Consider the following 15,800-nt stretch of genomic DNA (forward strand, 5'->3'; position numbering starts at 1 on the left):
GACCGAGGCAGTCTCAGGGCCAGTTTGGAGCCGGCGCTCAATTGAAAACTGTTTTTCATGTTTCGACTGCGAGTAAACTAGTTCCCGGCAGGGAAAACCGGTTCCAGAGCGGCTCCAACTCTTTGCTGGTCTAGAACCACGAACCGCTTACATTAGGGGCAAGGGGTCGGGGGTGGTTGGCGGGGTTGTCGTGATCAAAAACACAAACCAAAATTGTTTCCGCCATTGTCCTGCCGCGAAAAAATAAAAGAGACTAATGGATTCCAAAGCAAAGTAGTGGTCGGCCGAGGAGACAAGCTGCTGTTGTCGCCATCGTTGTTGTTGTGAGGAAAAGTTGTTCGTACTAGCGCTGCTGGGAAAAGCAGTCATGTAAATCTGACGTCATGACCTGCCTCTTCCACGGGTGCTGCGTTGGTTCGCGAAATCAACCAGCTCCGAACCAGCGCAAGCACCAGCCCAGAAATTCAACCCGGTTTGCGTTGGTCGAAAAGAGTTAACATAGAGCTTATCTAGTCTTTTCAACCACTCAGCCCTTTTCCATAACATGCCACATTTACTCATTCACACCTTAATGGAAGAGGATGCTGTACAGAGTGGCCATCAGTACATAGTTATCCCATTCCCAAACTGCTGGCTTTGCCACCACAAGCACTTTGGGGTTCAGTGTCTTGCCCAAGGACACTTTGACATGTGGACATCAGGATCTGGGCTCAAATCGCCAACCTTCAAAATGAGAGATCTCCGACTCAACTGAGCTACAGCTACCCCTGTAAATGAACATCATGTTCTTTTTCTGCCAAATATTCCATTTAATGTATACTCTTCATTAACCCGCTTTCTTAATTACTGTTAGCATTAACGGTAATACGGTAATAAAAGCAACAATGTTACTCGTTGTGATTATTTATTTTTCAAGGTGTGTCATCTGCAAAGTTTTGAGAAGGAGAGCTGAATGAGGACAAAGTCAACATTTATAGTCTCGCTGAAGACCAATTCCCCTTGTCCAAGGTAACCTTCACTGGAAATGTTCATTCAAATGATTTTTATATCAGCATGTTAATGTTTTAACTTGACCATGGACCAAAATGTTTATTTCAATGTTTGTTTGTGCTCCAAGAAGGAGGATCAGAGCCAGTAGCCATGCTAGAACTACCAACAGTCAAATCAGAGTGACTTTTTTATCACTCCACATATTCATTTTAAATCAATAAAATCTTCTGTAAATCAATATTAACTGTTATTGTGTTAATTTATATCTTCTATTGCTGGATAATGAGCTAGATTTGTGTTAGGGTGTAATCTCACCCTGTCAAATTTACATAACAACCCATTCACCATGCATAACCCCCTTTACTTTTACACTGGTCCTCCAAGGCAGCCTCATGTTGTCCTTTTTTCTGCAATGCACAAACATTGTATTGATGTTTTACTACATGGCAGTTTTATATAAATGGCTCTGATTGGTTAATTACAGCATTCTAATTTCGGATGTTTCTCAACAGCAAGAATTTGCGGGGGGAACCCCTACAGGGTGAGCAGGACCCCTACACAGAGAATGGTGTCAGTGATTACAATCCTCCAGAGACGAGGATTAGAGCCGCACACCTAGCAGCGGCTCGGTCTTCATTGCAGCAGTCTTTTTTTTACAGCAGCAAAGGTCTGCTATAGAAAAACAGCAGACCTCTGAATGCCATAATTATTCAATCGGAAAGAGGCATTTGACACAGGCGTATAATAATCCACTATAACAACCTGCTCAGATATTCCTGTTTACATCTACTCTGTATTGTGATAACCTTTAACTATTTATTCTAACAGTCTCTATGAAACCTCATCATAGTGACTTCTCTAATAATACGTTTGTGATAGGAAGAAGTTTCATTAATCTGAGCTATCACATCAAACAGTCGTACATCGTTATTGTGAGGTATTAAAGCACTGTCATTAAAGTTGTGGTGACAATGACAGAATATTGCTGTGTGCGGTGCCTGCATAAGAACAAGGAACAAGAGCTCTCACACACAAACGTCATTAGTAACCAAATTAATCCAATGCAAATAAGAGTGAGTTTTGAAGTTAATACAAAGGCTTGTCTACTTGAATTTCTGTCATCAGGAGCTTGGAAAACAGAGGAAGAATAATAATTTGTATCCGTTGAGTTGCTGGTGATTTTTCTTCATGAACACCTCTCCAAGTCAGCAGTACAAACAACAGATCCCATCAAAAATTCAGCTTTACCTGGCTCATTTGGAGTGTTTTCTGAGCAAGGAATGCCTGCCAATTTTTTTCATGAATTTCAAAACCCCACATGCCTTGATGTGTGTGTGTTTCAGTGAGAAAGACAGTTGTGTGTGAATGAAGGGAGGGCGGCAGATTTCACATGTGTCTAGCGTATGTCTGCTCGCTGAAAGGAAAAGGCAGACAGGTGAAAAGAGAGATGGAGAAAGAGCGAGACATGTCGCAGCACCCTCAGGACGTCTCCTCTTTCTGAGCAGCTGTTGTCTGAGAGCCGGAGGCAGCACTGCGGCGCCCTGTCAACTCCTTCTCCCACAGAAGCCCCCGTGCATGCAAAACAGGCTCGGGCTGCCCTCTCTCCTTGGCCATGCTTTTCCGCCCCTTTTTGTCTTCGTATATAACAGACACCTCCTCATTTTCTACCCTCCTGCTCTCTCTCTCTCCGAAGCAGAGTCTTTATTCAAATCAATTTCAAGCCTTCGAACGTTGTGCGCTCAGTGATAGTTACACACAAACACAACAGGCAGCAAGTGAGACAATTTTATGGGGAAGAGCATTTCAAGGGCAGAAGCTGATAAAGAAAATAAAATGTAGTGTGTGTTTTTTGGGGGGGCCTAGATTGATTATGTTCGACTCTGTGCATCAATTCCTCCAAACAGGGAAAATAATGTTCTGTGTGCCCTGATGTCAGAGACCAATGGCTGCCATACACTTAAACCATTAAAACTGTTTAAGCTGCTTTACTTCTCATTAAGAGAACAGTCTGATAGGATGTTTAAGGCTTTCCTTGCATACTGTTAACCAAACGGACCAAAAGCACATCTATGCAACACATGACATGCTCATTTAAGATGAGCTGGGACTAAAGAGAATGCAATCTTAACCTTGTGGAATCCTCGGTTATTGACCTCTAATCAAATAACATACAGGATATTTAGCCCAACGATGGCAGTCATCGTTGACTCAACCCAACTTTCAGTCAACCAAGACATAGGCAAAGCGATGGAGCTAACAGGCCTTAAGCCTCCTGGCAAACCTTTACAATGCTCCTGTATGTCAGGCAGCTTGGTTTTGCCCCTATTCGCGCAAATGTTTATATAACTCCAACCCTTAAGTCATATAACGGATGTGTTAATAAAAACTGAACCCCTTACAGTGTAAAAGCATACAGAAACTGTATTTGTTTATTTCTGCTGTAAAGCTGGGCATTCTAAAACAGGTCCTGGAGTTTACCTGGCTTTTTGAGACAGCCCCAAGTGGACACTTGAGGAACTGCAGGTTTTTTGGGTTTCTCTTATTGGTGCAATTGTTCAACACCAGAGGGTGCTGTTTGAGTCAACTGCGTTTTTGGAAACCTTAAATGAAGCCGAGTTGGTTTTGTGGTCTTGAAGCCCCCATTATTTTTCTTAAATACTGTCAGCAACTGTAAATATGAGGGTTAATAGGCTGTTGCAGGGAGGACCAATAGAGTTGAACTTTTGGTGTAGACAGTCTAATGTAAACGATTTTAAGGGCTGTTAAAATAATGTGTTCATTTTGATTAATTAAACACATGTCAACTTTGCGATTTCCCTGTGAACAAAAGGGGTACCTGTTATTATCCTGTACATGTGTATACAGTAGAGTACGTTAATAGTATATCGAATGCCTACCTCCTCATAGTGGTTACAGGCATTACAAACTACAAAATACAATTGGTTAATCTTGTCGCTGATGGTCTTGTTTATTTTTGTAGGTCATAAATTTAGATCTATTTCATAAACAGTCAAAAATTACTCACCCAGGCTTTAACAGCAACCTTCCTCTGTGAGTCAATCACATTGAAGTAGTCTGGTTTGGGAGTTGAAACTTAATGAGGTAAAGGGTAGAGTATGGTTACAATGTGGAAGTCAGTAATCAACAAACAAGGTTAAGTGGTGTGTTAACCAGTGATGCTATCTGTGTCACCTCATTGATACATATAATTAATGAGGTTAATTAATCAGAACGCCTGTGATTAATTAGGTCACTGTTTTTTTTTTACCCCTTGTCAGCACTCAATTTACCACGAGGCAGCAACATAAAATGTAGAAAATAACTCATGGGTATGAAAACTTACTGAATGCCCTACATTCTACATTATGGTTTTTTTTTGTTAATTAAGACAATTACAATTTTAACAATAATTTTGTTTCAATAGGCGGGGCTGGATTAACAACTTGGCAAAGCAGGAAATACCCCAGAGTCCCAGACACCCTTTCTGCCCTACAGGTCATATTAGTCGTACGCACATTTTTTCAAATCTGTGTAGAAAATTTGCTGACAATCTGAGACCAGCCCTGCAAAACTTCAGTAAAGACTTCCTCTGGCTACATTTAGTTTGGGGACTTTATTTTAGTTTAAGTCTTAAGTTAATTGACGTCATTGTGCCCATATGTTGCGTATCCCGTATCCGGTACACACAAAAAATGCATGGGGCCAAATGGTGTCCCAGGGGGAGGGAGGACACCAGAGGCTCTTAAACAAATGTCTGCCACAGTTTTTTAGGCCTCAGTGCAAACCCTAAAATCTTGACACAGTTTGCGTTTTAAGCGTCCAGCAATAAAAGCACCTTCAATAAAATCTCTCAAGCAGATGACTATATCTTAAGGGATGAGTATAATTAACCAAGTCTTATAAAGAGAGTTGTAGTAACTATTTCTGCACTTTACCTCAGAGATTAGTGTCCCGTTTGGGCTTTCATCTTCTCTGATAGACTGTTGATACAGAGAGAGAGGTGAAAAATCCCGGCTTTTCACTTTGAAAAGTGACAATCTTCAACAGTACTTGGTTGTAAAAGAAAATGTGCAAAAAAATGTATACATACAGACATGGGCCTTTCAGGAAAAAATAACTTCAATGTGTCTTGAAGTTTGAGGAGGGGATCATTATTTCCTAGCACTGTCAGTTAACATCAAGATAAACAAGCAGAATGGGAACATTGATTTCAAGCAGTTGAAAGGTGTTGTTATCCTCCTCACATTGCCTGTTGATTCTCTATTAGCAGTGACAGCCATTGTTCATGTCTAGAGGATACAACAGTGGCAGACGGCTGGGCTCGAAAGCTTTGGAAACAGCTGCGAGACAAGACAGGGTGAGATTAACTTGTTGCAGTTTAATAAAGATGCACTCAATACACATACACATTATAGGGGAGGAGAAGTGGTGGCATATAATTTGTTGATACAATGCTAAATGAGTGCTCTGTGATTAATAATATATTTAACCAAACTCTTGGGGGGAAAGGATGACAAAAATTCAACTCTTGAAGTGACTTAAGAGCTAATGCTGTTTGATACACACTAACACACATGCACCCACACACAAACTAACTATTCTTTTCCCTCTGCTCTGATGTCAAAAGACGGCAGGGTTTGAGGACATTTCTCTACAAACACTGGTGTTATATTACATAGTTGGTGACATGCTGCCACCATGTGGTGCGTGTTAGTAATAGATAGTTGTAATAAAATACATACTTGGCATACACCTTGTCACTTTTGTTTGGTCCTAGAGGAAAAGCTTTCTGGAAAAAGTAATAAAATAGTAGACCTTTTTTAATGAGTTTCTTGAAGAGGATTTTCATCTTAGCATCTGAAATATTGCATATCATTTTATTTATATATTAATAAGAGTTATATGTTCCATTCATGTTTTTGTTTTTTTTCTCCTTGTATCTTGTATTTATTGGGATATTTGGAATTGTTTTGAGCACATGTCTGTAGTGTTTGTCATTGTATTATTTATAAATGTTTAAAAAAAAACTTTGTTGTCACTTTTGTTACTTCAGTGTCAGTACTGTGTGGCAGTGCATAAAACAAGTAAAAGCTCAAAACATCAGAGTAAGGACTGAAACCATAACTCAGCTGGTAATTAGAAGCTCAGACAGTGTTATCTGAAACATTTTCAAGTAAAATGTTTGCTCTGGCTGAGGCAAAACTGTAAATGTGGACATATTGGAAAACAATTGCATGTATGATGGGATTTTTTTTGATTGATTCACACATGAGACAGCTTTAAAAAACAGACTACACATTTTCAAACCACAAGGATGACAGCCATTGACTGTATATAGAATGGACAAAGTGTCTTCATTTCTGCCCTTTGTGAGATGTGAAGCCAAAAGGCCGCCTCCCTGGGTGCTGACATGTGCTGCTGCTGCAGCAAAGGCATATACTGAAGGGATGTCACCCTCTTTCCCTCTTTTAAAACGTTAAATAACCCTCAGGTCAGTACAGTCAACAGCAGGTAAGATTCTCGTGTTGGTTTGAGGCAGGCATGCATGGCTATGGAAAGATCAAAGACCCATTGCTTAATGTTTATTACGTTTTCTCTGGCAGTTTCTCCTCTACTCTGCTAATCCGGTACAGACCAGTGCAGGAGCTCTGGTATACCCTGGACAAGTTGCCAGTGTATCACAGGGCCATCATTTAGAGATAGACAGCCATTCATGCACACACTCACACTTACGGGCAATTTAGAGTAACCAATCAACCTGGTGAGCATGTTTTAGGACTGTATGAGGAAGCTTGAGCAACCGGAGAGAACATGCAGACCCCTCACATAGAGGCACCTGCCCCACCAAACCAGGAACCTTCTAGCCATGACAATAGGGCAACAGCATTCACCACTTCACCACTGCACCACTGTGCAAATAACTCATAAAAACTAAGCTTCTAAGAAAAGTACATTTTTGGATCAGCATGATAAGAACCAACCACAAAAAAAAAATACACAGAAACCATGTTTGAAAACAAAATCATTGTTGCATATTTTAATTTTATAGTTTGACCTGTGTTCCATCTGTTAACATGTTGGAGGCAGGGTTTATGACCTACACTTCAGGTAGATAGTTGGGGAGCTTTTAATCTTTTGGCTTCAGTCAGTGAACACTTACTGTGTCCATTTGATTATACAGTCTATGATGACAATACTTGGTTGTTGTTTTTTGACAGCAGTAATTTGAAAACTAGTTGACCTTATTTCAGTTCCTTGTACCCAGCATGAGAAACCTGACATGGCCTGCATGTTTTGATTATTTCAAAGACAGGTTTTAGATGTTTAGACTCACATCTTTACAGAGAACTGACTTCTTAGGAGAAACATTCTACGCATTGAGCTTCACCGAGCCAAATAACTGATGCGTGAATAACAGGTGTCATCACTTTGCATAAACAGTGAAGAATGGCCTAGAGATGACACTCCTGTTGCTCTGAAGCAATGCAGCTGTTATCTCCTGCCTAAGGCTTTAATTCTTTAATAATTACAGACATATGTCATTCTGTCTTGAAGCTTTTGTCTATCAAAGTGGGTAATTAGCGTTACTGGAGGATGCACATTGTCATCTTTACATCTGGAAGTTTTTGCAACAAGCACACTAATGAGTCAGAATCGGAGATCAGATGTTCAAACTTCCCTCTTGATACGATGTATCATAAATATTTTAACTCCAATGAAGTCATATCATGTTCAGCTACCATCACACTATTCAAAACTAATGCAGCAGCAAACAGCTGTTGAAAAGACACTCTAACGCCAAGGTCCATTAAGTGGCTACCAATGAGCAAACTGTACAACTAACGAGAAAAAGAAATGCACACAAAAACTACACACAACCACAATTACAATCATGATTCAAATCAAATTCACCACAAACAAGTACCTGTGGATTTTCACAAAAGGCTACTTTAGCTGTGAAAAAACTACTTCAGCATGGCTACAGTTGAAGGGCGAAGCAGGTTCAGTATACATAACTATGAAAGCAACTTTCCACTTGTGATAGAGAGCAGCTGCCGAACAGTCTTAACTTTCATGAGCCTTAGGAGCAGTGGACAGAAGTAGCTTACTTGCAGCTCAAGTCGATGACTTGTCATTGAAACTCATTAATGTTATCCACCTCTTCAGCATCCTCTTCAGCATCCTCATTATTTTAGATGTGACACACAAAAAGCAATTAGAATCCTACTGGAATTGGCAGTCTGTGTTAGTTGAGCCCAACATCTCCCCTCCCTTCTTTCTTTACTGTTGCGAAAAGCAAGGTGGTTAACGATGAGGTGAACACCACCAACTTGGTGTTGTAACTCAACACATGTATTTAAGAAGTTTAGCCACACTTTGACAATTAGGCTAGCCGTCAGACTAACGTCTTTATGTTTTCCCACACTTGAAATCACGCTTGCCAGTAGTGTTCCCAGGGTGGTGGTGTCATCATGTCCGAAAGAAAACTCGCTAAAGTGCTCTCTTGGATTCCACTGTAGAAGATACAACATTAAACACTGCCTTCTCTGGTGCCCTTTCAGAGGAAAATGCATGAATATGTGCCCTCTGGATAGTCTACCTATGTAGAAAACATTTAAAATGCCATCTGGATGCCCCTAAAATGTAGAAGATGAAAAGAGTGCCCTCTCGAAGCCCCTCAAGGATTCAAGGATTCAAGGTTTTTTATTGTCATACCAATACAAGCTGTCGCATGATATGGAACGAAATTTATTTTCTCAGGTCTAGTATAAAGCCAAAAAAGAACATACAATTAAAGGAAGACATTAGTAAAAGCTGCAAAAATATAAATACAAATATAAATATTGTGCATAGTGCAATTGAATGTGCAAATGTACAGTGTGCAAGTTTTGAGGTAGTCTGTTTTATTGTACTGTTCATGTCAGAGTCTGTATGGCTGGGAGCGGCCGAGACTACAGAGCACCACCAGAGTTCGGCAGTCTTACGGCCTCAGGAAAGAAGCTGTTCCTCATTCTGGTGGTTCTCCTCTTGCTCTCAAATGTATAAAACATAAAAAAGTGCCCTCTTGATGCCACTAAATGCATCATTATGTTATGTTATGTTAATTATGTACTATAACCAATAATATAGAAATACATAAATAGTTTTGTGTTTTCTTTTTTCATAATTCATTATCCAGCATACACGGTCACATAAATCATTTCCCAAAAAGCAACACAGGTCATAAGTCATTTTTAAGTGCATCATTGAATGTCACAACATAGTTAAAAATGTGATAGTCTTGATTTCTTTACTTTGTTTGCTCATGCACAATGGATATGGTATTTACCCAGTAATAAAATAATATTAATAATATCTGAAACTGAAATAGCATCCATGTATGTTGCTTTGGTATACTTATGAACAGTGGTGGACAAAGTGCACAGATTCATTACTTAAGTCAAAGTATAGATCTTCCTGGTCAAATATTACTCCAATACAAGTGAAAGTTGCTCTGTCAGATTATTACTTGAGTTAAAGTACTGAAGTACTTGCTTTTAAAAATACTTAAGTATTCAAAGTTCAACCGTGGAGATGCACAATATACTGGTACGACTAAACCACTGAGACAAACAGAAATACACAAACACATTTTACTGTCGTAGGGATCAGATTTCAGAAAAGAGGAGGAAATTCATGAGCTGACCTCAAAGCAAAAGTAGTGAGTAACTAGCATTGATAGAAATGTGGTGGAGTAAAAAGTACAATACTTGTCTTCTGAATGTAGAGGAGTAAAAGTAATAACTTCCCCCCAAAAAATAATACTCAAGTAAAGTAAAGATACTCAAAAAATGCACTTAAATAAATTTACTCTGTTACTGTCCACCACTGCACATACTTTTGTTGCTACTTTTTCGCTCTTTACCCTCCCTGTCCGCACAGTATAAACAAACAGGTCACAAATGGTCGAGGCTTCTGAATAAATAAAAAACTCATTGTTAATAATTCAAACTGCAGCCTGTTGTTCCTAAAAGTGAGTGTCGTCATCGCGACAGTAGTTGCGGAAGTGGCCTACGCTGTCTGCAGAGGATGAAACCTGCCTGACGACTCAGCGCGCAGGAGGAAGAAGAGAGCAGAAGGTGTGAGCCGGGGTCTGTCAACAACACACAGGTGGAGATGGATAACTGTCAGATATGGACATGAAACTCTTAACATACAAAGAGCTTCGTTTCACTTACTGACTTCTTTTGGACCGATCGGGGAGGCGCATTATTTAGGTATGGGCGCACTGCAATCTTTACCTGGCCAACCGGAATATGTTGATCTGGCGGAAAAGACCGGCTGTGAGTATTTATGCGTATGACTTACTTTTTTTAAGCACAGCAGTCAGACGTGGGATGTGTGAAAACATGATCTAACTCTGCCAGGAATAAGATTTTAATTTTAGTCTCTTTTATTTAAATCTTAAAGGGGAAATCCGAGCACGTACTAGGCTATACCACGTGTTTAGTAGATGATCAATATTTGCTTTTAGAGTATAGCACTCATGTCATCCATCTCTGTGTCAACGAGAAACCAGTCTGTGTGGTGCAGTAGTGATCAATAATTCAAACTGAGAGTGAAACTTTATCCTGTTTACAGAGAGGTACAGTAAATAATAGATAACACACACTGTATTGACAGAACAGTTAATAGATGATAACATATTGCTACTTTGAAATGCATCAATAGTAACTTGAATTCACTAATAGACTCAAGAAAGTGTGTGTCTGCAGCAGCTGACAGAGAACAGCAAGTGTTTTACATAAAAATATGCATATCCAAATCTGCTGCCCAAAAAGCCTCCAGTAAAACTTAGAAAACCTGTTGCAGTCATTGTCAACCAAAAACATATTAATGCAAGATGTGTTGGTTTGGAGAGGTCATTCACTAATTTGTATAAGTCTCCTTTTGAGGACGCTATATACACGTTAAAAAAACTAACTTTAGTCTGATTTATTTTTCTGTTTTCAGTTTCATTCGAACAGATAGGTGTCCTCCATAAAAGATTCAAGCAGTTGACCCACAATGAAGAAACTCTGCGGTAAGTTAACAATAGGTACGGACTGGTGTGCTGATTTGTTTTTTCATCCTTTTCGTTTTATTAAACAAATAGGCTTCACCCTCTTTCTTTCGAACTGGAAACCTGCCTAACAGGCTTCAAGTCGCCTCATGACCATAATTATTTTACACTGTAGTAACACATGCCACTCCTGTTACTCCCCTTTTATGCCCATAGGAGGGATCATCTCAATGGAATTCCAGATCTGGCGTGCAATCCAATCCGTTCTCAGATCATAGAGGCCTTCTTTGACAGAAGGTAAATATGCTTTGTATTTTTCTGTGGTTAATTCTTTGTTTACTTTGGCTGCAAAAGCACAAGTTGAAAGGTTAAAATTTGCTCTGTATGTTATCAGGTTTGCATGATCTTGCTCTAATTCTTTAGAAACCTTCGTCAGAATGGCGAGGGTGTGGTTGAGGAGATTGGTTTTGAGGACTTCCTGGTGGTCATGTCCCATTTTAAGCCCCCAAAGCTGCACATCACAGAGGAGCAGCGTGAGAGCGTCAGGAAGGAGAAACTGAGATGTGCGACTTAACACAAACAACATACTCACATACTTAACATCATCTGTGGCTGTCGTTAATCCATGTTTTTCTCTGCAGTTATATTTAACATGCATGACACAGACAATGACGGGACAATCACCCTGGAGGAATACAGACATGTAAGACCCTGCTTACTTCTCTAGGCAGCTATGCTGTTCAACACCTTTTTAACTGAAGTCTTCAGATTACCCGTGAAGATTACCACAACCTCTTTTCAAAGTCTTGGGAAACGTCTTGAGTTTACCTTTTTGTTATTAGCATTTATAACTCGATCAGAAAAATGTTAAAGGTAATTGAAGATGCAGATTCCATGTAGAAGTTAAGCTGTCTTTCTTCAATGAATAATTATTCATAGTTAATAAAAACAGAAATAATATTTATATTATTAGTATCAGAGTGAAAAAATAAGTAGGGAAGCATAAGTAAAACCAACAGCATGGTAAAACAAAGGAAAACCAGGGAGGATCATGTGATTGAATTAACTGCTTGATAAAATAGGTGGGTCTGTAAATGTGATGTAGAACCATAAATAGATGCTAGAACTGGACTTGGTGTGAATAGGAAACTATTCACATGAAGTTACAAGACAGTGGTCCAGTGAATGGATGATGTTGGGTTAAATGATTGGATTAAATTGTATCATTGACACCGACCGTATAAATAATCGATATATACTAACTGTGACATCACCCATTGTTTCTTGTCTGTGTAAATTAAGCCTCAAGCTTGGCTTTTGGTCGCCATGTTGGTTTTCTTGAGCCAATAGTTACCACACTTGGAAAAGAGGGTGGAGCTGGTGAGAGTTGACAAATGCTAAGCTATCAAAATTAGTCACCTAACCCAAGTGGTTAATTCAGAGGCTACTATGATGATGGGAAAAATACAGACATGATAGTATGGCATTCCTGTGTGTATTAGAAGTTAGTAACATACACACAGACCTTCTGTGATTTATATATTGTTATCTGTTTGTATAGCTGAGGGGGAAAACAGGGAGTGAGAGGTCGTAAAAAGCTCTCTGGTTTTTAACAATGATCTCATCGTTAAACAAACCCAAGAGCTGTGAGACAAACCAGAGAGCTGACGATAAATACCATGCTGAATATTCACTCTTGGTTAGTTGTGCAGACCTTGTCTCGCTTGTCAGATTACTCTGCCAGCTGACCGCTTTGCAAAGCTCACTGAAGGCCTAAATAAAGCTCAGAAAGGCATATCATCTTTGTTTGAGTGTTTCATTTTCAGATTTCCGCCACAATAATGAGCTAGATTTCCACAGAGTGGGATTGTATTTGTGTTGGTGGCTGACGACTGCTGTATCTGTATCAGACGAGATGAGACGAGAGCCATACCTTGTAATTGTAGTAGGAATATGTCTAGCTTGCCTTTTTTCTTTAGTGAGAGAGTGGCACACCAAGGATACTATCTGTTCTAAAATGATAGAGGCCCTAAAGTTGAGCCTTGTGGGATGCCACATTTAAAGGGATCTGGTCATATTTGTTACAAGTTTTACTTCTCCTTTTGTCTGTGCAGGTGGTGGAGGAGCTCCTGTCTCTCAGTGAGACGCTGGAGATAGACACAGCCAAAAGCATTGCAGATGCTGCCATGTTGGAGGTGGCCAGTATTTCTATGGGTCACATGGTATGTAAGCTGTAGTATCTTAAGAAACAACAAGTGATCTCTACTTTTTGTTTGTACAATTCAGTAACTGTACTTTCCTGCTTACAGGAACCTGATGAGTTTTATGAGGGAATCACATTTGAGCATTTCCTGAAGGTACGTACTCAGAGTATATTGATGTTTGCTAAAGTACTTTCTTATTCTATGAACATGCTGTATCTTGTTTATATTACTTTTGAATTATGTTAATTGATATTGTTGGATTTTTTTAAAATATTGCAACCTTGAAAAGTCAACCAAAAAAATATGATCAGTCATATACATTTTTAAATATTTTCAAATTCTCTGTTTTAGTTGCTGAATGGCTTTGAAATTGAAACAAGAATGAATATTCGCTTCTTATACATGGACACGATGAACTTCTGTAATGGAGGTCAGTGAACTGAACTGTTCAGTGACTGTGAGATAACTCTGAGAATGCAAAGTCATGGTTTCACTATCTGTTTCTATCACCAGTTGGTTGCTTGCATTGAATATATGCCTTACTTAGATGTGAATAACTATGCAATATCAAGAATACATGTACCAGCTGTATTAGGAATACTGTTTTTGATTTTAAGCAATAATACAATCAGTCAGATAACAGTCAAGCTGATATAACTTTGACAAAGCAATAATCAATTATGCATGTCTGAAGAAGCAGACAGTTTGACTCTATGCATGGAAACATGGATGATTGAGGAACATGTATGAATGTTAATGCCATAAATCTATAAGTCTCAATAATCAGGGATATGGAGATGTGTCTTTATTAATACTGTACTTATGGGTGTATTTAATAACAATGCAATAATTTGAAATACTTCTAGTAATGTTTAAAATATGACACTTGGTGCATGCTCTGCTATATTTGCACAATAAAAGACCTCATGTACCAGATCTGACTCCAGTTCATGATGTGACTTTCTGATAAAAAGGAAATGGGAGTGCTGTCACAATGCACTGATGCAGTATCTCAACAGTCAAGGGGTAGTATATATTTATGTAGTGTGTCATTATATAAAAGAATGTACATGTAATTTCCATTCTGATATACCTCAGAAACATCAGTATAACATTTTAAAAACAAAAACAGTAGTCACACAGACATTTTATACATTTAAGCTAACATGAACCTTGGAAACAGAAGTTACACCAGGATTTCCCAGAAAAAAGTCCAATCTACTTAAAGAATCAATGACTCATGGAAACATTTTCCTTCACCCGGTGATCTGTGATATTTCTCCTTACGATATTTAATGTTGTGGAAACTCCCTTTAACTGTACCTCTTGGCCTTTATTAATACACGATAAAAACGTCAAAGAATATTTTGCTTGATGAGAAATATTTCATTTTTTCTGACCTTAAATTATGAAGACCTTTTCTTTTCTTAAATTTAATACAATATGCAAACAAATGTTACAAAATCTGACGAGTTGACTGAACATGAGACGTTAAAATCTGTGCTAAAGCAGCAAACGTTTGTTTTAAGAGCAGAGTATCAGCCCTTCTGTTCCAGTCTGCTGCTTGGACTTAGGTGGTATATTTATAATTATTAAGTATCAATCAACAGCATTAAGATCAGTTATCTCATGTAAACAACAATATCAATGAAGACAAAATCCCTGGTTTTGTTCTGTTTGGGGACCTGACAATCATTAAAGAAGGCCAAAATTATCAAGAAGAAAATGACTTGCTTCCTTTGCTATGTGTTTATCACACACCAAATTCATAGTGTCTAAGAACTGTATGTTGTTTGTGGTAAGGCGCACTACGCCTACATTTTTCCATATTTTCTTTAAATGATGTCATAGTAGGTACCCATCAGCACTGCGGTTCAGGCGTGAGTCTTTACTGCCCCCTACAGGTCAAAACATGTACAATGATGAATGTGGACCTGATTTTGAGTTTGCAGTGGTTTATGAAGTTTAAAAAAGTATGGCATATAATATAAAATCGGATTGGATCGTTTCTTTGCCTATCAACCCAAAGTTAATAGATTCATTTTTTTTAAACTTATCTCATCATATTATTCCAATTTTACCTGACAAGTTGTCAATAATTCACTATAACAGTACTATGAATATGTTTTCTATTGACTTTCTAAACATGTATTAGAGGTAGTTTCATGTAATACAGTACACACATTGTACTAACTTTTCTGAACCCTTGATAGCACTGTCATCAGGTTGCAATATCAGATTATTTTTGTATTTGAATAAATATCCACCAAACTAAGTGCAATTACATCAGCCTGAGTTCTGTGGCTTTTACCATCTAGCTTAACTATGAAGAACTTTGCGAGCATTTTGCCCACATTAGAGTCTTAAAAATAACTGTAGAAGCCATAATATGTTTTTACAGCTGTGTTGATTACAATTCACTTCTTTTTAGAGTTTACTTTCATCTTCAGTCATTCACACATTAGCATGGTTTCATTTTGTTTATCTGTTCAGCTGTGTGACTGGATTTCTAAAAAGAGGGTATGTATGGGTAGGATACTTTCTATTGACTGGGGTCGTTTTTT

General features: G+C 38.6%; 1 protein-coding gene and 1 long non-coding RNA gene across 3 annotated transcripts; both read left to right on the top strand.

Annotated features, from left to right (window-relative positions):
- The first annotated feature begins 510 nt into the window (after nt 1–510).
- LOC117830784 lies at nt 511–1,198 on the top strand. Its single transcript, XR_004634841.1, has 3 exons — nt 511–769; nt 917–1,008; nt 1,118–1,198. It is a non-coding gene; the product is annotated as an uncharacterized LOC117830784 (long non-coding RNA).
- Nucleotides 1,199–10,003: 8,805 nt separating this feature from the next.
- On the top strand, nt 10,004–14,023 carry tescb (tescalcin b). 2 transcript variants are annotated; one of them, XM_034709794.1, is made up of 9 exons: nt 10,004–10,140; nt 10,248–10,313; nt 10,984–11,053; nt 11,249–11,329; nt 11,456–11,595; nt 11,674–11,735; nt 13,147–13,254; nt 13,342–13,389; nt 13,588–14,023. In XM_034709794.1, the coding sequence occupies exons 2-9, from the start codon at nt 10,250–10,252 to the stop codon at nt 13,672–13,674; spliced, it is 660 nt and encodes a 219-aa protein (XP_034565685.1). In that variant the 5' UTR covers nt 10,004–10,140; nt 10,248–10,249; the 3' UTR covers nt 13,675–14,023. The 2 variants fall into 2 exon arrangements, with proteins under 2 accessions (XP_034565685.1, XP_034565684.1); XM_034709793.1 differs by having other exon boundaries at nt 10,008–10,313.
- The last annotated feature ends 1,777 nt before the right edge of the window (nt 14,024–15,800 follow it).

The sequence above is a fragment of the Notolabrus celidotus genome, chromosome 19 (assembly GCF_009762535.1).
Source record: "Notolabrus celidotus isolate fNotCel1 chromosome 19, fNotCel1.pri, whole genome shotgun sequence".
Classification (NCBI taxonomy): Eukaryota; Metazoa; Chordata; class Actinopteri; order Labriformes; family Labridae; genus Notolabrus; species Notolabrus celidotus.

Coding starts and splice junctions, on each gene's coding strand:
- tescb (XM_034709794.1), top strand. CDS start 10,250: ATGGGCGCACTGCAATCTTTACCTGGCCAACCGGAATATGTTGATCTG. Junction 10,314..10,983: donor TCTGGCGGAAAAGACCGGCT/GTGAGTATTTAT, acceptor TTCTGTTTTCAG/TTTCATTCGAACAGATAGGT. Junction 11,596..11,673: donor CAGGAAGGAGAAACTGAGAT/GTGCGACTTAAC, acceptor TTTTCTCTGCAG/TTATATTTAACATGCATGAC.